At 36.0% G+C, this 14,417-nt stretch overlaps 1 protein-coding gene across 2 annotated transcripts in view; it reads right to left on the bottom strand.

The window, feature by feature from the left end:
• Positions 1-8,233, bottom strand: part of LOC128659377 (maternal DNA replication licensing factor mcm6) — a 232,207-nt gene extending 223,974 nt beyond the window's left edge. For both annotated transcript variants that reach the window (XM_053713033.1, XM_053713032.1), the window contains exons 1-3: positions 8,133-8,233; positions 2,508-2,654; positions 911-1,021 (exon numbers count right to left, since the gene is read on the bottom strand). In XM_053713033.1, coding sequence (XP_053569008.1) covers positions 911-1,021; positions 2,508-2,654; positions 8,133-8,233 — 359 coding nt within the window. The remainder of the gene's footprint in view (positions 1-910; positions 1,022-2,507; positions 2,655-8,132) is intronic.
• Between the last annotated feature and the right edge of the window lie 6,184 nt (positions 8,234-14,417).

Here is a 14,417-nt window from a genome sequence, read left to right as displayed (position 1 = left end):
GCTCACCTCACTGTTAATCCTGGAGTTCTACCAGGGTATCAGAGTGTCCTGCTACCCATTTGTGCACTTAAGTATCTTGGTAATGGTCATGTTGCTCCTAGGTGAATACTGAACTCAGTTTTTTATTTTTTGTACTCCAGCTTTTAATGCAGTTAGATTTAATACCAGTTACGGTTAACCGATGTGGGAGTCGAATCATGGCAGTTATTGTGCTGGGGGCTCCAGGAGACTAGTGCTTAGGTTTGTTTACATTAGGAGAGTCACTTTTTAGGGGCTATAATACTGGACCCAGATAGTTTCTAAGGCTAATCACTATAATCAGCTATTGGGTGCTCACTCCCTGCAGTCAGTAAATAGAAAAGGTCCAAGTACAGTGTTCTAATTAAAATGGCGCTGCTACACAAAATGGTGCTCTGTATACAGCAGTATGTACAATCACAGACTGATCCATCTCCTACAGTGAATGATTAGTCCTACAAGGCTACTTGGCTTTGAAATACACTGCATACTGACATATACCTTGCATACAGTACGTACACACATAATATACCAAACATGTCCAGTTAATATAACACTCTTACCAAAAGTATTAGGCAGTCACCAGGGTACAATATAATTTTTGTATATGGAATACTCACTCAGTGGACATAACACAGTGACCATTATCAAAAGGTAACAATAATAAAAATAAACATTGTTTTACTAAAGGCCACTGTGTTTAAGTCCATTAAGCGAATATTGCATACAATAACTATCTTTTTAAACCATTTCACAAGCTATGCTCCTAGTTCAGATCTCTGGTTTACAAATTGGACACAAATAACTTTGTATAATCTATAGCAGATGCAGTTTGTAAGTCATAAGTAATCGGAAAATAAACTAAACAACATTTTTTATAAAGCAAACTTACTTTTGTCTTGATGGAAAATCTGAAAAGGCAACATAGAATTCCTTGGTTGCTGGAATGTTTCCTTGTTGTCTTGCTAAATTTCGAACAGCTCGACATAGGGGAGGATAGATCCTGTAATGAAAAAGAAAGAACGCACATGCAACTGTGGCTGGATTTCTGTTTAGTACATTAAACTAGGGGCAAATACGAATCTGACCCCTGGGTAATTGTCTCTCTAGGATAGCAATCAGATGTATCTTCATACTAATGGTGCCAATGGGATATATATCTGCACCTCTACTGATGAGGTTTATATTGGCCAAAACATACACCTGGAGTTACCATTTAAGAAAGATAACAGCTTTTTATTAAAGGATTAGGTATATTTTCAACAGGACCACATAGTACATTTTCTGAGAGTTCTTCTCTGTGAAATTCACAAGTGGTTACTCACAAGATGTTCACCTTCATATCTTGACAGCTATAAGGAAACTGAACCCCTTATTTTGTGCATGTGAATCAGGCAATTATTGTTGCCATAGTATTAACTTAATAGCTATGTGAGCATGTCAACCCTAAATTCTAAGAAGGGGCCTCTACTTTCAAAAGAGGGCGGTCACATGCACTATTTTAGTGCTGTGATCCCTTTACTAACCCAGAGGATTGCTATTGCTATACCCTGGTACCCAGAAAGCTATGAGACAATTCAATAGAACATATTGTTTTTATATGGGTTGTATGATGGAACCACAATACCTTCATGAAGTCAATGTTTTTAGGGTTGTCACCAAAATATAGCACGGGTATTAGATGCCACACTGTAAAGAGTGGCACCTCTGTATCCAATCTGAAGGGATCTCCTTGTAAGTGCAGTGGGGGCTGGAAATGGGTTCTGAAAGATGGTACCCACTAAGAATGAGGAAGTGCTTCTGCCTGTGATGGAGGGCTCAGTGCAGTATTGCACATTCAAAAATGTAAACTATGGTTCAAAATTTGAGCAACATATAACCTCAACCACACAACAAATTTGCTACTATAGTAATGTCAACCATTTTATCCATTGGTGTAAACAAATTTTTTGACGCGAGTTATAAAATAAGGAAAGGGAAAGAAAATGTCAAAACAGAACAGAAAAAAGAATGGCAGTGGAAATTGTTAAAGGGTCACAAAACCTATTTTTTTGTTTCAGAAATAGCATACAAATTTTAACAACTTTCTAATTTACTTTAAAAAAAAATAATTTTGATTCTATTGGAATAATTTGTTAAAAGATCAGCACTGTAGCCACCACTAAGCAAGCGCTATCCAGGGTGCTGAATCTAAAATAGGACGGCTCCTAAGATTTTACATTCCTGCTTTTCAAATAAAAGATAGCAAAATAACAAAGGAAATTTGATAATAGGAGTAAAATAGAAAGCGGATTAAAATTGCATGCTGTATCTGAATCATGAAAGAAACAAATGAGGTTTAGTATCCCTTTAACCTGCCTGCATATTTTGAACTTTCAAGCAGCCATCATCTGCAAGAAAGCTGTTAATTAATAGCACTGGAAAGGTCTATAGAAACAAAATACTAGATACACATTTTGTTAAAATGTTAAACTATATATATATATTACCTATAATATTCTTCTTGAATAGTTGTTGCAAGCTGCTGATTGTAATACTCTATGTCCGTAAAATTTACAGTTAAGGTATTTCTCTCTGGTCGAATAAGCTCTTCAGCTGCAGATACATAGGTATTTGTTCCATCCTTGCCTTTATATCTGTTAAAGGTTAAAAAAAAAAACCATACAAATACAGTTGAAATGACCATTAAATTCAGTAATGTATGCAGTCAGATGCATAACAAAAAGACAATGCAGTAGTATTTCCTCCATTTTACTTCAATTTGCTGTCTTCCTGTATCATGTGACAACAAACAGCCTATTGCTGACTTCTATACATATTAGGGCTGCAACAACTAATCAGTAAGTTTGATCATAAAAATAGTTGTCAACAAATCACATTATCAATTAGGTGGTCAGCGATTAGTTGGTCAGTTGCACAGCACCAGCTGCTTTAATCTGATGATCTTCTTCAACTAAGATTGTGCAAAAAAATTGAATTTATTTATTTTTTTAATCTTTTTTTCTATCTGATTAATCGGATAGAAAAAACATAAAATAAAAAATGTTTGCACAATACCATGTGCAGGAGTTCATCGGATTGAAGCAGCTGGTGCTGTGCCATTAACCAACTAATCCCTGACCACCTAATTGATAATGAGATTCTTTGACAACTATTTTTATAATCAATCTTTCTGATTAGTTGTTGCAGCCCTAATACATATACACTTAACTCTTGCACATGCTCAGTAGGAGCTGATGCTTCAGAATGTGTGCATATAAAAAGACTGAACAGTATGAGAATGGAAGTGACTTGGAAAGTTATTTACAATTGTATATTCTATCTGAATCATGAAGTTTTAATGTCCTTAAAATGAGTGGCACACAACAAAAGTTCTAATCAAAATCTCTTAAAGTCTAGTACCGTCCTTAACACTTACATAGTTCTAAAATGTGATCAGTTGGCTAGCATATTTTTACTTTATTACTTCAAATGACCTGCATGTTACCTACCTAGGTATTCTCTTCGACAAAGAACACAATATGAACAAAATAAAATTTAAATTACAGAAGTAAAATGGAAACTTTGGTAAAATTGTATGGTCTATTTGAATCATGAAATAAGTTTTTTTGGGCTATATGTCCATTTAATCTTTGTCAATTAACCATACAAAGTAACCAAACCAAAACCACTATGAAGTATATACTTGTGCTCTGTGTAAAGCTCTCCGTCTTATAAAACAACTAAAAGTAAAATGTAATCGTTTCCACATTTGGCTGTATGGTAAGTAAACTTGATATTATACACTAATGGTTCAAAAAGGCTGCACTTTGTATTTTTGTTTTCATTTTCATTTTACAAGGTGGTACCAAATGTGTAAGAGGAAGCTTTTTTTTTTTCTTGATTGAATTAAACATTCTTAAACCCACACATGGTCATTGCTCCCTCTATTCTATGTGAGTCGTTGGTATCTGGCATTCATTTTCCTGTGCAGTGCTGTAATACGCTACACCAAGATGCCCATACTTTAGTGAGACAATCTATTTTTTTTTAGAAGTTTGTGTAGTCTACTTATACATGTGCTATAAGGAAATATGAGCTTGCATGTCAAATTGATTTTTATTTAAAGGGACCGTCTACTCCAGAATTGTTATTGTTTAAAAAGATAGATAATCCCTTTTTTACCCATTCCCCAGTTTTGCATAACAAACACTGTTATATGAACATTCTTTTTACCTCTGATTACCTTGTATCTAAGCCTCCGCAGACGCCCCCCTTATTTCAGATCTTTGGACAGACTTACATTTTAGCCAATGAGTGCCCTCTCATAAATAACTCCACAGGTGTGAGCACAATGTTATCTATATGGCACACATGAACTAACATCCTCTAGCTGTGAAAACCTGTCAATTGCATTGAGATAAAAGGTGTGGCATTTAAGGACTTAGAAATTAGCATATAAGCCTACATAGGTTTAGCTTTCAACTAAGATATTACCAAGAGAACAAAGCAAATTTAATAAAAGTGAATTGGAAAGTTAAACTTGCATACCGTATCTGAATCATGAAAGTTTAATTTTGACTGGGAATATTCTGGTGCATTTGTTTTTTATAATATTAACGTGTCTTCATGCATGAGCCCAGTGAGAGGGACAAAACTTTTTATACTATATCAGAACATTCTTTTTCAACTTTTTAGATTTAAGAGTTTCTTGGTCATTTTTATTGTTTTAGATTTATGTGAAAACAAAGGTTAAAACCCTTATTCGATATTCCATGCACTAACAAAAAGCCTTACCTTTGCCACCCCCAATACAGTACCTCAACACCTAAATAAAAAAACAGTAAAAAGAGCTGGAAGGAAGACAAAATGTAGACACCCTTTCACAAATATCAACTTATTTTTTTTTTACTATAATTGATACTCCAATTTAAAAAAAGAATACATGCTCTAATTGGTTAGAGCATGCAATTTGAACATTAGCGACCCTGCACCTTTATATGTTTAACCCATGCAAAGAAGTTAGAACAGTACGTAACATAGTAGAACAGCTTGGGACCTGTAGAGCACTCAGCTGAGTTGTGCGACTGGCTGTACTTCTATATGGGTTAAACAGAGTTGCTCTCCGCTTTAAAAGGAATAGTCTAGTCAAAATTAAACTTTCATGATTCAGATAGAGCATGCAATTTTAAGCAACGTTCTAATTTACTCCTATTATCAAATCTTCCTCGTTCTCTTGGTAATCATTTGAATGTAAGCTTAGGATCCATTTTTGGTTCAGCACCTGGGTAGCGCTTGCTGATTTGTGGCTGCATTTAGACACCAATCAGAAAGTGCTACACAGGTACTGAACCAAAAATGGGCCAACTCCTATGCTGACATTCTTGCTATTTTAAATAAAGATACCAAGAGAACGAAGAAAAATTGATAATAGGAGTAGATTAGGAAGTTGCTATAATTTAATATGTCTCAGTATATCCAGCACAAGTAATAGAACAGGCACCATTTCTCATCATACTTAATTAAATGGTAAATAGAATTTTCCTTTGCAGTAATGTTGATGGGGTCTATCTTTCCTAGATATGCAGCCATGGTAATTAATATAAATTTGAATAAATAATTATGTAGCACAACAAACTAAATCTGCTATGTCCATATGTCCAAGTTTAAATGATAATATGTTTCAAATTTTATTATAAACAACAGGGCCTTATATTTCTATATTTAATTAAAAAAAAAAAAAAAAAAAGCTGAGTTGCTATAGAGTTATAGCACTAATCCCAGCATTGCAAAAAACTACTAAGAAGTGGTCACCTAAACACTGCCTCTTTCACTCTCCGACACCTCTGAGGTAGCATATTAAAAATCACCCCAAACACGCTAACGCAGTGGGATTGGCGAGCCCTTCTCTTGCGCAATTGGTCACATGAGAGAAGCGGCAGAATTACACATACTCAAGCCTGTAATGTTACATAAGGGCAGCAGACATACAAGGTCCGATGCCTGCTCAAAGCAAAGCCATACGGACAGGTTCTCAAGTTGAGAACCTTGGTCACGTGGCCCTTAGTACATGGGGCCACATTTTATACTTTAGCAATTTTCCCTAGTTACCAATAGCATAGTATTTTTAATAAAGTAATGAACCATCAATCAGTGGTTTTAGTAGGGTAATTTCTAAGGGCTTTAGCTCCTAGCCTAGGGAACCAAATTCCTAGATACTGCTAGTAGCTGCTATTATAATGCACTACAGCAGGATGATACTTTCCTTTGTAAAATGTTTAGCTCCTGCATGTTCTAGTGCCCTTAAATCACAGGGCCATCTCTTTAATGTAGTGGCCAATCTGGAAAGGCTGATCTCATTGATAAAGGAAGGGATATGTTGTGAGGGGACAGCACATATCCTTAAAGGGACACTGAACCCAATTTTTTTCTTTCATGATTCAGATAGAGCATGCAATTTTAAGCCACTTTCTAATTTATTCATATTATCAATTTTTCTTCGCTCTCTTTCTATCTTTATTTTAAAAAGAAGACATCTAAGCTTTTTTTTTTATTCAGAACTCTGGACAGCACTTTTTTATTGGTGGGTGAGTTTATCCACCAATCAGCAAGAACAACCCAGGTTGATCACCAAAAATGGGCCGGCATCTAAACTTACTTTCTTGCATTTCAAATAAAGATACTAAGAGAATGAAGAAAATTTGATAATAGGAGTAAATTAGAAAGTTGCTTAAAATGCCATGCTCTATCTGAATCACGAAATAAATAATTTGGGTACAGTGTCCCTTTAAGTGCATTACAGGAAAGTACCAACACTACCTACAGAAATTGTATTTTATCACAGACTAAAAGGTGTATAATCATTAGTCACTAGCAGCTAAGGGGGTAAAATCACTGACCTTTATATGTTACTAACATTTTTGTCTAACACTCTTCTACAAGGGATAAAACATGAAGTGTTAAAATTAAACCATGGAATTCTTTATATTTCTTTTTCTTGTTATCCTTTGTTGAAACATACTTTATTTCCACAAGAACATACTGAGGTAGGCTAAAAAGTGTGCACGTGACTTTAGCACAATATGTATAGCATTGTTACAAACCTTGTTGAAAACTATATTGCAACAACGTTGGTTAAAATAAATGTCACATGCACACTTCTGAGCATACCTCAATATGCTTAAAATATGAACAAGGTGGTATATGATTAAAATAAACAGTAATCCAGAACAAAGCAACACCTCTAGGAGTTTAAGAGAGTAGAAACTTTATTCATACAAAACTTTAAAAATCCATGGCATCACAATGACATAGCTGAGCTCGTAGCAAAATAGAGCAGCCAGAAAAAGAAATGGTCTGACCGGTTTCGATCCTTTCAACTGTACTCATAGACCTTGTCTAGCTATATATATTTTTTTTTTATTCCCCTCCCCCAACTATTATCAAGATAAAACTTAGCTCCATTTCTTGAAAGCATATTGTGGTATGTTCAGGAGGGTGCACGTAGCCAGCAGTGCTTGCAACAATGTTATGCATATTCTGCTCAATTTATGCTAACACTCCTTCACATACCTCAGTATGCTCTCATGCCTAGGAGCAAAGCTTTAGCAAAGGTAATAAAAAGTGGATTTTATAATAGAACACTGAATTGTTTTTCCCCTGTTTTAAACAGCATGTTTTTTCAGAATCATGCAAATTAACAGACTCCCAAGTCCCTTTAAAGTCAAAATATTTCCAAAATTAGAAACAACCTGGTTAAACAAATGTTCCATTAGCTGGAACCATTATGCAAATTTAGACTTAATTAGGACAATACATTACTTTTTACAGCTGCACATTAAACTATTTTGTATCTTATTATATTTGAAGCACACCTAATATTTTATAAATAAAATATTGATACATTTTAGGAATAAATACACACACGCACATTATATATATATATATATATATATATATATACACACACACACACACTGAAAACTTTCGAGAAGCTAGTAAGGTTTACTGAGTTGTAGATTTTGTAAAAACATTAAAACTCCTTTTTAAGGTCATATCAAATAGCATACTTTTTACTCCTCAATCTCAAATCATTTAAACCTAATTTAAAAAAAAAAAAAGATCTAAGTACTTACTCTTCCAAAAACTCCAGGAAAAGCTTCTGACATTTGTCAGACAGTTCATCTTTCAACTGCTGGCCTGCTGTTTCAGCCACTGCTGGGTCACCTATCTCCATAATGAGAGCCAGAAATATTAACAAAGTAAAAAGGTTTGAAAAGATCAAGTGACTACTTCAAGCCATTTGTAAACTTTACCTCTATGCCCCGCCCAGCATCAATTAGTGTTGTTCTGAAAGTCTATGGAAACCAGAAAGCTTTATCAGCAAAAATTATATATATATATATATACATACACACATATATACACACTTAAAATTAAAAAAAAAGGTTGTACATAATTTATCAGTTACAATATATTACATTACATCTGTTTTAGACATGCATGTGGTTACAGAAATGGTCTACAGGTCTGTACAATTTACACTTTTTTTTCAGTACAAGCAAACAGCTCAACTTATGTTTAGAAAACTGATTATGAGCAACTATAGAAATGTGTAGTTTATATTTTCTGTTCTCCTGACAGTGTTACAGATAAGCCTAGCCCAAGAGTTTTAAGAGATTTCAAAAGAAAAACAAATGTATCAAAATCATTTGTGATCAGCAAGTTAACACATTCATTGTTAACCTTTTTAGCCTATTTTTTCGACAAAAAATATTTTCTTGTGTAAAATATGCTTGGAAAATTGGAATTTGGATGTAGTAACCGAGTTGTAATTATAGACAGAAGGTAAATATTAGATTGCATATTTTTTTTGCTGACATTGAACAGCATCAGCCACCATTAGTAAAGGTATCTAAACAACCTCTTTTTTTAACACTGTCTCTGCTGCAATGCAAAGTGATGTATCCTTGTGATTATTAGATTAAATGGAGATTCATCCAGATAGCAAACCCAAGGACTAGGACTTCAAGCACTTGCCCAGCTATTAAAGGGATATAACATCCCACATTTTCTTTTGTGATTTAGACTGAGCATACAAGGTATTTTTGTTTTTTGCAATTTACTTCAGTTATCAAATTTGCTTTGTTTCTATGTTTGTGTTGTTGTTGAAGAGATACTAGGTAGATGTTTGGATCACTATACATGACAGACAAAATGCTGCCATATAGTGATCTTGCAAATGGATAAAATTCTTCCAAAACTGCTGCCATATGTACGTTCCTGAACATCCCTGCTTTTCAGCAAAAGATAAAACGAAAAAAATTGATAATAGAAGTAGATTAGAAAGTTTTTTTAAAATCACATGCTCAATCTGAATTCTAAAAGAAAAATATATGGTTTTCATATCCCTTCAAGATGAAGAAATAACATTGATAGGGAAATTGGAAAACTATTAACCTTTTAATGCCGTTACACCGTTGTATTCCGTCATAACTGCACTGGGCTTTAAAGCCGTTATGACGCAATACAACGTCATTGCAAACGACTGTCCTGAAGCCTACTAGGCTTGCAGGATTTGATCGCGATCTGGAGGGCGTTCCTAGCGTCTTAGGGACGCCCCTCAGACCCGATCCCATAATTGAAATCTCGCGACCTTTAGCCCGATCGCGTGATTTCAATTTGTCTACATTGGAACGCTGTTCTGATGTAGACTTTTTAACCCGGTCATGAAAGGGTTAATGAATGTATTCAGAAAGCAGCTAATACAAATAAAAAGTCCAACCTAACATTATGTAGACTCGTCATTAATTTATAATATATTGTGTTGACAGAAGGAAGGAACAGAACAGTAAACCAACATAGGAAGCAATATTCTTCACCTCTTTTATTAAAAAAAATCAAGATTATTCAGTTGAGAAATATAGGAAAATCCAATTTTAATGCATAACAGGAAGCTTTGTATTAGGGGGTTTCAATCAATCCCATGATGAAAATTAGAAAAAAAAAATATTAAAAAAACAAAAACCCCATCTGGACAGCATTAAAGAAGAGATGCTCCTTAAAGGGACATGAACCCAACATTTTTTGTTCATTATTCAGTATACAATTTAAAAAAAGTTTCCAGTTTATTTCTATTAACACATTTGCTTTGTTCTCATGTTATTCCTTGTTGAAGAGATGCATAGGTAGGTAGCGTGCACATGCCTGGAGCACTACTACACAGGAAATAGTGCTGCCACCTACTGCTCTTGCTAATGTATAAGATTGTTGCAAAACAGCTGACATACAGTATAGGGCTGCAGGATAACAAGAAAACAAAGACAAATTTATAACAGAAGGAAACTGAAAAGGAAATGTAAAATTATAATCTGAATGAAAGAAAAAAAATGGGTTTTATGTACCTTTAAGAGTCTGACAGATAAGATAAGCAAATGAGAGGAAGGAGACTGAGAAAATGTTCTTTCAGCCATCCAACCACACAGAGAGAAGAAACTTCCAGTAATTATGGGTAACAAATGATTCTGGTTTAGTGGAGTGTGACTGGGGGTGGGAGTGAATGGAGCCTTTATCTTCCTTTACTCAGATGCAAAAGACTAAAAAGAGCACCAGCAGAGGGGTCCGAAATGGTTTAGCACCAAAGGGTTTAAAGCCCAATGTTATTAAAAGAGGGCATAATATGTAAAGGCCCCTATGGACTTTAGCAATCAGAGAACTTTTTTTAATATAGGACTCTTGGATTTATTAATCATAGGAAACAGTTGTTTTTTCAGACTTCAGACATGAATATTACATTATGAGTTTTAGATTCAATTCATGTGAATTTTGGTCAGAATTTAATTCAGAAGCCTAGATATACTAAGCCTATCTTGTTTTGCTGACTTGGCACCTCAGAAACCTATTCTCCATAGAGTAAAAAAAAAAAAAAGTGGTGCAATGTTGTGTTCCCTTTAAGGAGCAAACTGTCTCTAAAAAATTAATGGATCAAAGCTTTTTGCTTGTACCTGGTGGATAACTGTTATTGTGAAGTAAAGATTTGAACATTTTCTCCCTTCTACTATATATATATATAGCAAAACATCCAGACAGGCACCCTCTGGATTTTAATATAATCACACCTTTATTATGACCAATATGTGATGTTTCGGAGTTAAACTTCCCTTCCTCAGATATATATATATATATATATACTGTTTCAAAGTGCATTAGGCACTCCAAACGAGTAAGTTGTGCTAAGTCTTACTATGTATTCATATTTCAAGAAAGAAGACTCAGTGTTTCTTCAAATACACTGTTACTTTATTTTGTGGCATGTTGCATCCAACATTTCAGCCCTCACTGAAAGACCCATGTGTGTAGTTCTCTAACCGCTAGATTTGGAGTTTTGTCGGTAACGACCCGAAAAACTAACGCCGGCTTTTTTCTGGCCGCACCATAAAAATAACTCTAGTATTGAGAGTCCACATAAAGGCTGCGTTAGGCTCCAAAAAAGGAGCGTAGAGCATTTTTAACGCAGCTTCAACTCTCAATACCAGCGGTGCTTACGGACGCGGCCAGCCTCAAAAACATGCTCGTGCACGATTCCCCCATAGGAAACAATGGGGCTGTTTGAGCTGAAAAAAAACCTAACACCTGCAAAAAAGCCGCGTTCAGCTCTTAACGCAGCCCCATTGTTTGCTATGGGGAAACACTTCCTACGTCTGCACCTAACACTCTAACATGTACCCCGAGTCCCTCGAATTCCGATTGGCTGATAGGATTCTATCAGCCAATCGGAATTAAGGTAGGAATATTCTGATTGGCTGATGGAATCAGCCAATCAGAATCAAGTTCAATCCGATTGGCTGATCCAATCAGCCAATCAGATTGAGCTCGCATTCTATTGGCTGATCGGAATTCGAGGGACGCCATCTTGGATGACGTCCCTTAAAGGAACCGTCATTCTTCAGTTGGACGTCGCCGGAAGAAGATGGGTACGCGGTGGAGGTCTTCAGGATGGAGCCGGTCGTCATTGGATGAAGATAGAAGATGCTGCTTGGATCAAGATGGTTGCCGGTCCGGATCGCCTCTTCTTCCCGGATAGGATGAAGACTTTGGACCCTCTTCTGGACTTCTTCAGTGGATGTCTAGCCCCCGCTTGGGTTGGATGAAGATATCGGAGCCAGGACCGATCGGTGATACCCGGTGAGGTGAAGACAAGGTAGGAAGATCTTCAGGGGCTTAGTGTTAGGTTTATTTAAGGGGGGTTTGGGTTAGATTAGGGGTATGTGGGTGGTGGGTTGTAATGTTGGGGGGGTATTGTATGATTTTTTACAGGCAAAAGAGCTGAACTTCTTGGGGCATGCCCCGCAAAGGGCCCTGTTCAGGGCTGGTAAGGTAAAAGAGCTTTTAACTTTGGTAATTTAGAATAGGGTAGGGCATTTTTTATTTTGGGGGGCTTTGTTGTTTTATTAGGGGGCTTAGAGTAGGTGTAATTAGTTTAAAATTGTTGTAATATTTTTCTGATGTTTGTAAATATTTTTTTATTTTTTGTAACTTAGTTCTTTTTTATTTTTTGTACTTTAGCTAGTTTATTTAATTGTATTTATTTGTAGGAATTGTATTTAATTAATTTATTGATAGTGTAGTGTTAGGTTAATTGTAGGTAATTGTAGGTAGTTTATTTAATTAATTTATTGATAGTGTAGTGTTAGGTTTAATTGTAATTTAGGTTAGTATTTATTTTACAGGTAATTTTGTAATTATTTTAACTATTTTAGCTATTAAATAGTTCTTAACTATTTAATAGCTATTGTACCTGGTTAAAATAATTACAAAGTTGCCTGTAAAATAAATATTAATCCTAAAATAGCTACAATATAATTATAATTTATATTGTAGCTATATTAGGATTTATTTTACAGGTAAGTATTTATCTTTAAATAGGAATAATTTATTTAATAAGAGTTAATTAATTTCGTTAGATGTAAATTATATTTAAGTTAGGGGGGTGTTAGGGTTAGACTTAGCTTTAGGGGTTAATACATTTATTAGAGTAGCGGTGAGCTCCGGTCGGCAGATTAGGGGTTAATAATTGAAGTTAGGTGTCGGCGATGTTAGGGAGGGCAGATTAGGGGTTAATACTATTTATTATAGGGTTAGTGATGCGGATTAGGGGTTAATAACTTTATTATAGTAGCGCTCAGGTCCGCTCGGCAGATTAGGGGTTAATAAGTGTAGGCAGGTGGAGGCGACGTTGTGGGGGGCAGATTAGGGGTTAATAAATATAATATAGGGGTCGGCGGTGTTAAGGGCAGCAGATTAGGGGTACATAAGGATAACTTTGTTGGCGGCGCTTTGCGGTCGGCAGACTAGGGGTTAATAAGTGTAGGCAGATGGAGGCGACGTTGAGGGGGGCAGATTAGGGGTTAATAAATATAATACAGGGGTCGGCGGTGTTAGAGGGAGCAGATTAGGGGTACATAAGGATAACGTAGGTGGCGGTCGGCAGATTAGGGGTTAAAAAAATGTATTCGAGTGTCGGCGATGTGGGGGGACCTCGGTTTAGGGGTACATAGGTAGTTTATGGGTGTTAGTGTACTTTAGAGTACAGTAGTTAAGAGCTTTAGAAACCGGCGTTAGCCCAGAAAGCTCTTAACTACTGACTTTTTTCCTGCGGCTGGAGTTTTGTCGTTAGATGTCTAACGCTCACTTCAGAAACAAATCTAAATACCGGAGTTATAAAAATCCCATTGAAAAGATAGGATACGCAATTTACGTAAGGGGATCTGCGGTATGGAAAAGTCGCGGCTGAAAAGTGAGCGTTAGACCCTATTTTGAGTGACTCCAAATACCGGCGGTAGTCTAAAACCAGCGTTAGGAGCCTCTAACGCTGGTTTTCACGGCTACCGACAAACTCCAAATCTAGGTCTATGTGTGCTAGTTCATAAGTGTAGGGAGTTATAAAAAGGTAAATAGACAAAGGAGTGGACAACAGAAATAAGTACTTTAATATCTCCAAACTTAACTGCAAACATGCTACACTTTCTAATGTCTGCATTAACCTTTTCCTCCCTTCTCCTTAAAGTCACAGCTCTTACTCTCACAAACAGCACACAGACAATTCATATTTCTCCTTCTCTTCTACCTTCCCCCCTCTACAGCACACATGAACTGTATTCCTATCTCACATCCTTCAGCCAGCCATGCTTCACTGATCCTAAACTTATCTCACGTTCACTTAACCTGTTAGCCCTCACTGAAACTTGGCTTTCCTCCTCTAACACAACTGCTGTAGCCTCTCTGTCCTATGGCGGCCTGCACTTCAGTCACACTCCCAGGTCAGGAGACAAACAAGGAGGGGGAGTAGGAATTATCCTGTCTCTACACAGTACCTTTCACTGCATTCCTTCACCCCCTCTCTTTCCTTTTCATCTTTTGAA

Source organism: Bombina bombina, chromosome 5, assembly GCF_027579735.1.
Source record: "Bombina bombina isolate aBomBom1 chromosome 5, aBomBom1.pri, whole genome shotgun sequence".
In the NCBI taxonomy this organism is placed as follows: domain Eukaryota; kingdom Metazoa; phylum Chordata; class Amphibia; order Anura; family Bombinatoridae; genus Bombina; species Bombina bombina.
The sequence above is the reverse complement of the archived record's forward strand: the minus strand, read 5'-3'. Positions and strand labels throughout refer to the sequence as shown.